This window comes from Nannospalax galili, unplaced genomic scaffold (assembly GCF_000622305.1).
Source record: "Nannospalax galili isolate Female #2095 unplaced genomic scaffold, S.galili_v1.0 scaffold138, whole genome shotgun sequence".
Lineage (NCBI taxonomy): Eukaryota > Metazoa > Chordata > Mammalia > Rodentia > Spalacidae > Nannospalax > Nannospalax galili.
In genome coordinates this window covers 1,038,680-1,048,780 of record NW_008341333.1, presented here as the reverse complement: position 1 = coordinate 1,048,780, position 10,101 = coordinate 1,038,680, and the positions used below count along the sequence as shown (strand labels likewise).

General features: G+C 41.0%; 1 protein-coding gene across 2 annotated transcripts in view; it reads right to left on the bottom strand.

The window, feature by feature from the left end:
- Positions 1-10,101, bottom strand: part of Polr1a (RNA polymerase I subunit A) — an 87,819-nt gene that overhangs the window by 63,817 nt on the left and 13,901 nt on the right. For both annotated transcript variants that reach the window (XM_008836750.3, XM_008836749.3), the window contains exons 4-6: positions 7,807-7,914; positions 5,019-5,104; positions 4,800-4,903 (exon numbers count right to left, since the gene is read on the bottom strand). In XM_008836750.3, coding sequence (XP_008834972.1) covers positions 4,800-4,903; positions 5,019-5,104; positions 7,807-7,914 — 298 coding nt within the window. The remainder of the gene's footprint in view (positions 1-4,799; positions 4,904-5,018; positions 5,105-7,806; positions 7,915-10,101) is intronic.

The window sequence follows — 10,101 nt, the reverse complement described above, 5'->3', positions numbered from 1 at the left end:
TTACCTCAAAAAAAAAAAAAAAAAATCTTGTGCGAATTTATTTTCAACAACACTCTGTGTATTTGGTATTACAGGAACACATTAACATTTCTGCACATTGCTATATAGCTTTTGCCTAACCATCACCACCACCACCATTTATTATTTTATCTATCTATCTATCTATCTATCTATCTACCTATCTATCTATCTATCATCTATCTATTTATTTAGAGATGGCCTGATGCAGTCCAGGCTAGCTTTGAACTCCCGATCCTCATGTTTCTATTCCTAAGTGCTGGGATTTGAAGCATGTGCCACAATGCTCATCAGCCCTAACCACCTTTTGTTTTGTTTTATTTCAAGATTTCACTATGTAGCACTGGCTGTATACGGACCCTATGTAGACCAGGCTAGCCTCCAATTCACAAAGGATCTGCCTGCCTATGCCTTGAAATTGCGGAATTAAAGGCTTGGGCCACCATGCCCAGTTTCAACCACCATTTTTATTGACTGCATTACACTAGACTGATGAAGTTTCCTAATTTCCTAACCACACTCTCATATTTATACATTTATACATCAGATTGATTCCAATTTTTTGCTTTTATAAGTAAGTATTATTGGGCTGGGGACATAGCTTACTGGTAGACCACATGCCTCGTATGTATGAGGTCCTGGGTTTAATCCCCAGCGCTGCAAGAAAACAAGCAGCATTACCTTTTTGCACATGTGAACCAGAAAAGTTCAGAGCAGAAGTATAGATAAAACTGTGTGAAATGTTTTCTGTTTTCAATCTGTTTATGAGTATGGAGTACTTGTGCTAGAGCACTTGTATGGAGGTCAGAGGAAACTTTCAGAAGTTGGTTCTCTCCTTCCACCATGGGTTCTGTGGACTGAATTCAGATTATCAGGTTTGTGTGGCAGGTACTTTTTTTTACCTGATGAGACATTTTACCAGTAATGGAGAATGTGTGAATTGCATAAGAGTCATAAATCTCATTAGGGAAGCCATAAAACCATAAATGCCATCAAGTGGCCAATGACTCTAAATTGGCCTTGCTCAAGCCTTATCAACTGGTCACTCAGAGGACTGAGGAAGACTGTTTATGAAGCCAATCTGTCTCTTTTAGTGCCCTAGATAGCTCGCCTGCCCTGACTGAGAAAATAATCTTGGGAGGAGACCTTCAATCACCCCAGGACACCAGACCCTGGCACCAAGTAAATTCCTACAGCTGTGTTAGGTAGAATTCCTATATAAACCCAAAACCCCCTTCATTAGATGCAGATGCCTTCTTCCCTCAGAAAGGCTTCTGCCCTTCACTGTGATATCTGCATAAAGACACATTTTGAATAAAGACACATTTCTTGACTGTTGCAGGTCTGGCTCTGGCTCTTATTTCTAAACTCTAAATTTCATTCTTTTCTCCTCTCCTGAATCTAACAGCCAGTCCCCAGGAGATTTTAATGGATTAAAATATACTAATTCCAGGCTGGAGAAATGGCTCAGCGGTTAAGAACATGAACCTGAGTTTGGTTCCCAACACCCACTTCAGGATGCTCACCACCACCTGTAACTAAAGCTCCAAGGACTGTGACACCCTCTTCTGACCTCAGACACACAAGCATATATACATAATTTAAAAAGAATAAACTTCAAAAATATGTACTAATTTTTTTTTAACCAATATTATACCAGTAGGTAAGCTTGATTTCTCAACTAAGCAAGATCCTCTGAAATCCTCTGAAATCCTGACTACTTGCTAAGCCCAGATTAAGTAGAAAATGAGATTTGAGGTGGCCATTCAAGAGTGCGGCTTCTGTCCCTCAGAGGAACAACAAAGATAATTAAGTATCTGGCAGGTTCAAATTTATCAACCTTTCCTGGAATGCAGTAACTGAAAGGAAGCATTGCTCAATTTGCCCTTTTCTGGATTTTTCAGGGAAGGAACCATGCTGTGTCTGTGTTCCTAACAATTGGTAGAGTGTCTAGCACACAGCAGACGATAGTCACTGGCTGACACACTATGTTCAAAATATTCTAAAACAATCTATTCACACACACAAAAAGCACTTCTTTGCCATTTTTGTACTTTTAATTTAAAAAAAATTTATTTTTTTGGTCTTTTTGAGATAGGGTCTCAAAAAAGCCTATCTTTATATCCTATCTTAAAGCCCCAGCTGGCCTGGAACTCACAGGCTGGCCTTGAACTCACAGAGCTCTCTCTGCCTGACTCTGCCTCCTGAGTGCTGGGATTAAAGGTGTGTACCACCACATCCAGCATCTTTTAATTAAAATTTTTTTACTATCTGGGTGTGGTGGCACACACCTTTAATCCCTCTCAAAGAGCCAAAAAAAAAAAAAATTTTTTTTTTACTACACTGATTGACTCATATATATGTGCACATGTGGAGGTGACAGGACAACTTTCAGGAGTTGGTTCTTTCCTTCCACCATGTGGGTCCTGGGGATTGAACTCAGGTCTTCAACTTAGTGTCAGACACCTTTACCAGTTGAGCTATCTCTCCAACCCAGCAAATGCTGGGTTAAGCAAGAGCTCAATCCTGGAGCTGACAAAGACTATTAGCTACTTATTTCTAATGCTCAGACTTCTGGCTGCAACTTATTCTTGTGATTACAAGAAAAGATTACCTCATATGAATGTGTTTGGCAAAGACATTAAAAGGCTACTTATCACTGGACATCTGCCCCAAAGAAGCAGTTATTTTCTAGAATTCTGACCATCTTTTCTTTTCAATCTATTAGCATGTTCTAGGAAACCTAAGGAGACCTGTCTCAAAAAAAAGTGTTATAATAAGTTCTTAGGTCTGATGAATGAAATGCTTAGGCGAATCTAAAATGTTACATTCAGACACTGACTGAATAGTTTATGGGAACTCACTATGTTTGTTACTTTGTAAGTCTGAAATTATTCTAAAATAAAAGGCTTATACGAAAACAGTAAACAGGTTTGTTATTTACACCATCCCTTGTCAGAGTCCTCAAGGTAAAAGATACAGCATGCATCCCAGGGGTGGATAGGTAAGGGTTCAAGAGGGTATACATGGATATACTTCCTTACCCATTCTACATTTAATTATGTTATGGACAGTACTTTGGAGGATACAATTTCCTCAGCTACAGGTAAAAGTGTCTGCTATTGCCACTATACAAAGTCAGAAATAGAAGCTCTCATGGCATACAACAGCAAGAGCCAACTGTCCATAGCAAGTATTTTTCTGACCTAGTATGCGGATTATGACAAAAAATGAGGAGTCAACTCTATTGAACATACAGCATAACAGGCAAGAGTCTCAGTACTTCACACAAATGCCTTTTAATCCTCACTTCAGAATTTAAAATATTTAAACAATCTTAGTACTACAAAAAATTAAAAGTGAGGGTTCTTAGTCTCAATTTTTTTCTTCAAGAACCCAAGGGCAGAGCAACTTGTAGGGGGTGCTCAGGTTTTATGAATTCACCTGCATTTTATTCAAAAATAAATCCACATTTGCTGTAAAATGAAACATTTTTGCCAAGCAAAAACTAATGTCTTCTTCAAAAATATTTCAATAGCTGGATGTGGCAGCATATGCCTGCAATCCTAGCACTTCAGAAGGATCAGGAGTTAAGGTCAAGGCCGGCTTATACTACATGAGACACTGTCTCAAAAAACAACAAAAATAAATCTTTCAAAGAGGGCTGAGGAGTAGTCCAGTGGCAGAATGCCTGCCTAGCATTTGGGAGGCCTCTGGTTCAATCCCCAGCACTACCACCAAAAAAGAAAAAAATTAAATGCTTACTGCTGGGTGTGGTGGTGCACATCTTTAGTCCTAGCACTTGGGAGGATCAGGCAGGAGAACCCTTGAGTTAGAGATCAGCCTGGTCTATGTTAAGATTTCAGGAGAGGAGAAAAGGCTGATGTTTAGAGTTTAGAAAGAACCAGAACCAGACTTGTAACAGGCAAGGAATGTGTCCTTTATTCAGGTATCACAGTGAAGGGCAGAAGCCTTTTTGAGGGATGAAGATGTCTGCATCTAATGAAGTGGTGGTGGTAGTGGTGGTGGGGTTATATAGGAATAAACTGCAGAGGTTTAATCTGTGCCAGGGTCTGGTGTCACTGGGTGATTGAAGGTCTTCCTCCCAAGATTATTTTCTCAGGCAGATGACCTATCTAGAGCACTAAAGGAGACAGGTTGGCTCCATAAACAGTCTTCTTCAGTCCTGGGAGTGACCAGTTGATAAGGCCTAAGCAAGGCCAACCTCCCAATTTAGGGCCAGTTAGCCATTTTAAGAAATTAATGGTTTTATGGCTTCCCTAATGAGCCTTATGGCTCTCCTGCAATTCACACATTCTATCAGTCCACACAGTGAGTTCCAGGCCAGCCAGGGCTATATAGTGAGACACTGTCTCAAAAAGAAAAAAAAAAAAAAAAAAAAAAAAATAAAAAAAAAAAAAAAAAAAAAAAAAAAAAAAACCAAAAAACTTTCAAAGAAACAACCATTTGAGTAGGTGTGGTGATTCACACCCATACTCTTAGCATTAGGGAGGCTGAGGCAGGCAGATTGATGTCAAGATCTTGTAGATTGATAGCAAGATCTTGTCTCAAAACACATTTCATCCCCAATAAAAAACAAAACCAAAAAACAAAAACAACTTTTAAGACAACAGGGACCAACAGGGCACTACCACATATCGTGGCACCTGCCACCTGCCCCTCCCAGAGTGACAGGCCTGGGTTGGGTCCTCCCTAGTATTTCCTTCACACCTAAGTTGGATGAAACATGACCACAGTACCTCCTAACCTAGCCTGCTTACCTGGGGGCTCTGCATCCTTTTGGCTAGATTTCCTGTGCACCACAGCTGGATATGTGATTGTTAGCTTACTGTTGTGTTCCTTCCGGACGATGGACCTTCCAGTCCTATACTCCAGTTGTAGAGAGAAACAAGCTCCAATGAGACATTTAATAATGGTACTGAATGATCAGCCAAAGCCAACATACCTAAGGAAGGGAAAGGCAGGCAGCCAATACTCACTTGCAGTGGGGACATCGCTTAGCAGTCATATGAGCTTTCCAGAAGGAAGCAATGAGCTTGCTCCTGCTCTCACATACATTTTTCACCTGTTTAAAAAAGTCAGACATTGCATAACTTTTTTTCTCAGATAAGGTCTCACTTTGTAGGCCAGACTATAAAGCCCTCAAATTCCTGATCTTCCTGCTTCAGTTTCTCAAATAATGGGAATGTAGGTGTGCACTACCATGATTGGCACTGGAGTGCCATACTGAAGAAAATTCAATTTGATCTGGATTTTAAAGTTTTTTACTTTTTATCTTAACTGGGTGAAATCATCCTTATTTAAACAAAAATTTCCCATAAAATACCCTCTAATGTAGCCATCTGCTTGGTCATAGTAAAGATGATCAAACATCATATTATCAAGAAAGACAAGGAAGTGGGATTCGTTTTTTATTATTTTGTATGATTGTTTTGCTTGCATGTATGTAAGTGCACCCATATACTGAAATGCCCACAGAAGTCGGAAGAGGGCATCAGATCCCCTAGAACTAGAGTTAAAGACAGCTGCCAGGCGAGTGCTGGGAACCAAACCAGGTCCTCTGCAAGAACAGCCAGTGCTCTTAATGGCTGAGCCATCTGTCCATCTCCAGCCCCAGAAATGAGGTTCTTCAAGTGTGCTTTGGGATCTGGATATAGATCATCTTGAAATTGCCAACTACCTTCTATTGCCAGCACAGAGGATATTTCTGACTTTGAGGAAGCCCAGTAGATGGAAATGGTGTGAAGATCTGTCATCAAAACACTGATCTTCTCCATATGGGGCAGTACCAGTCACTCATTCAACTTCTGGATTCTCAGTTTAGTTACCAAAATGCTCCTGAAGAATTTGTTTTCATTTATAATCTATCCATAAAAACTGCCCAAGAGGTCTTACTCGCTAGAAGCAAACAGATTTGACTCCTAAATTTGATGGAACTTTGTAAAGAAGGACATTTCCCCCACTGGAAAAAGCAAATATCACATTTGAGGATACATTTGAAGAAGTACTGATTATAATTAAAAATTCACATCTGGGCTGGAGAGATGGCTCAGCAGTTAAGAGCACTGACTGCTCTTGCAGAGGACCCAGGTTCGATTCCCAGCACCCACATGGCAGCTCCGAACTGTCCTTAACTCCAGTTCCAGGGGAATCCAAAACCCTCTTCTGAGCTCCACGACATTTCATAACACGGGTGCATCCACATACATGCAGGCAATACACTCATACACATAAAATAAAAATAATAAATATTTTTTTAAAAAATTCACATCTGATCAGTATCCTAATACAGACGTCTGAATCATCAGCTGTAGCAGATAAACACAAATTACTCAGCCTTGGTAGAACTGGGCAAGAATTTGCAGCTGATGATGGGTTGAGTGGGTGAAATGAGCCAAGGCATATACAGCACCTGAGGAACTGGAGTAAACACAGCAGAAACACCGGTGCCAGCAGTGCTAGCAGAGGAGACTATGCAGAGCTAGAGTTAAGGAGAACCCCACTCTGAGCAGGAGGACCTATCTAAGCTCTTCAAGCTCCCAAGGACTTGCCAGGATGGATTGATTCACTGCTCACTACAGGCTTGATTAACACTGCTAGAAAACCAAGGAGCTCACTGCCAAATTTTTCATGACTAGGTTTTTCAAGAATATAGCTAAGAAAAAGAAGTTAATGTGAACACTTGGTTTTTTTCAACTAAAAATTTATGTATATGTGTATTTGTCTCTGTGTGTGTGTGTGTGTGTGTGTGTGTGGTGGGGGTGGGGGGGATTGTGCATATGAGTACAGCTACCCATGGAAGCCAGAGGCACCAGATACCTCTAGAATTAAGAGTTACAGGTAGTTCTCAGCCACCTAACATGGGTGCTGGGATCAAAACTCAGGTCCTCTGCAAGCACAGTAAGTGCTCTTAATCACTAAACCATCTCTTCAGCCCTAATGTGAACTCTTCAAACTGCACCAAAGCAACTCTTGGGAAAAATGTGTTTCCGTATTAAAATTTCTTTAGTGTCATTGCTATCTTTGGCTGTAATGTTGTCTTTCTAACCAATAAAATCTTGACTGTTTATAAAGATTCTCATTTATAATATCAGATTAAGAATATAACCACCTCAGAAAGCTATGACTAACAAGAGATCACAAATGCCTTAGGGGCTTGGAATACGTGATTAGTTTTTAAAACAAACCTCACTGGGTATAGCGGGCACCCTCCCTGAGATGGCTCCGTTTTCTGAGGAAGGTACACCCACAGCAGTTTTCCTGGCTACAAACAAGTAACACCCAAGAGCTTTTGAACCCAACTGGGGCCCTACTCCAGACCAATTAAGCAGTATGACATCCGGGCATGAAGTGAATTTGATTTCAAGGTCAGTGCTGTGGTTGATCATTTACCTCATTCATTCACTGGATAAGTGAATACTGTCAGAGGTGTTGCTAAGGATAAAGCAGCAGTGGATTAGAGTATTGGAAAAAAACAGAAAAAAAAAAATGGACATCATTCTCTAAGTGGGTGCCTGTAGGATGCTGTGCTTAACACTAATTTCACCCGATCCCTATATCAGTCCTGCTGACAGCCATTAAAGATGAGGAAATGAACACTCATGTCATTTTAGGAATTTGCAAAGTCATAGGGTTCATATAAGGCAGAGCTGGGACTGAAACCTAAGTCTACCCTGGGAAGCCAGAAATACACCCGGATGACAGCATACAGGAACTGTGGTAATCATGCTAAAAGCAGAGTATCAGAGAGAGATGGCAGTAACTCACATGTGCACCTTGGGACCCCAGGAGGTTGTTATGCAGAATTTTGCTTGTGTACTGTTCTAACTCTTCCTGAATTTCAAAGGCAGAAGGATCAGCATTTTCGTCCAGAAACTGAAAAAGAAGAAAACAGTACTGTAAGAAAGTACATGTCTGATGGACTTCACAGTTGCAGCCAGCCACTTCAAGAGCTTAGTCTAAAGAGAAAAGGAAACCCCAGATTGTGGGGCTAAGAATGCAGTTAGTAGGGCACTTGCTTACCCAGCACATACAAGGCTCTAGGTTTCATCCTCAAAAGAAAACAAAAATCTGATTTCTAGTGATAGTGGGATGGATTATTCAGATCAAATCAAAGATTGCAAAGAACCAAAATTGTTTCTACCCTCTCAGTGCTCGGGAGGACTGAGAGGACAGTAAGGAAACAACAGGCCAAAATGAAATGAAAATAGTGGTCTTGGGATTGTCAAAGTAGGTAGGGGTTGGGCACTTGGTGTTCTTATTCACCCAGATGCAGGAAGCACTCATTATACTTATGCCTCTTTGTGGAAGATACTAGTAGATGCCCCGAGGACCCCTGCAGCTCTGGGCATCACAGTCCTGACACTGCACTCATTTTCCAATTCAGCAATTTTGAACGTTGCATTTGGAAGCCATGAAATGATGTAGGGAGCAAATCAATACCCAGAACTAGTACAAAGGTAGGAATCAAATAAGACATCACCACTTCCCCAACACATAAGGTGGGGACTCAAGGAGCCACACCCTCAGGAACCAGCCCTTGTGCAATCACACAGGCAGTTCAGGGCTTTAAACCTGGATTATGAAGGTTCCAAGTTGTTGGTAGTACCAATGGTAGAAACATTAAGACTTCATGCTGAAGGAAGCCCGAAGCATCCTGGTACACTTAGCAATAGTCAACAGTAAGTATATGACAAGGGAAGAGGAGAGAGTTTCTAGCAATGGACAGTAATGAGCTATCAAAGGGGGTCATGTGGATATATGTATGGTTACGTATCTGGGTGCATATTTTATGAAAAAACGAAAACCTAAAGACAGTAGGCACCATGAGTAATTTTATGAAAATAAAGCTAAAATTTGAATGAGATGGATAAATTCATAGAAAAATATCCAAGTAAAGGTTTGGGAAAATCTTTTCGTGCTCTTCTCTCTTGAGGTCAAATTTGGCAGAGTTAATTTGTTTGTTTTGTTCTTCTGGAAGTGTGATAGGAGTGGAAATTTCAGCTGTGTTCTCAGGTGATGCTGCTAACAGCATAAACAGATCCTGACTTGTTAAGACTACATCTGGGGACGCACCTAGTGGGAAACCCCAGCTGAGCTTTCCCAGCCCTCTCCTGACTTTCGTGGGCATTGCAGGATACCGGTGCACTTACATGCAGGCAATACACTCATACACATAAAATAAAAATAATAAAACCACATGTGTTCAGATGCCCTTGGAGGCCAGAGGGCATCAGATACCCTGGAAATGGAGTTGCAAGTGGTTGTAAGCAGCCACATGGGTGGTGGGACTTGAACTCAGGTCCTCTGAAAGAGCAGTAAGTGCCCTTAACAAGTGAGCCATCTCTCCAGCCCCACACACTAACACTTTTAATTCCATTTCAACACACAGGATCAATTCTATTATCTTTCATGTATCTGTAACTCCTTTTCTGACTTATGTACTTATTTTATCAATTTCTTGGTGTATGTGACCACTTTTCTCTCACGGATATTACCCTTTACTCTGCATGATCCCTTTCTCCAACTTGCGCTCCTATCAAACACTAGGTCAACCTCCCTGTGGATATCCTCCTTATTTTATCTGGGTTTACATATACCATGCTGGGCTACCCACACAGGTATCTTTCTCATCTGACTTGGCATCAGGCCATGCTGAGCTTTTATCCCCAAATAACCCTTCTCTTCACCCTCTTTAAGCTCTGACATCCCTAAAGGGGCTCCCTAAATGCAGCTCCCCTCTTACTCTGCTCAGAACAAGTTCCTAAGTGTGCTAGAATGCTTTCTCCATGAATGTTTCCTTCACCCTGCTGGGGCTCAGACATCTCACACTGGCCCATGCCTCTGTGGACTCTCACCCTGCTCTGCCTACTTAATGTCTAGAGTACTGAAACATTCAAGAATGCGGAAGGGAAGAAAAAAGGGAAAGGGAAGGATAAAAGGGAAGAGTTTGTCTTTATGACAAGAAATATAATCACCCTGCAGACAAGAAGAAATAAAAATCAGGGCAGAAATCAATGAAATTGAAACAAAGAAAACAATACAAAGAATCAACAATTCCAA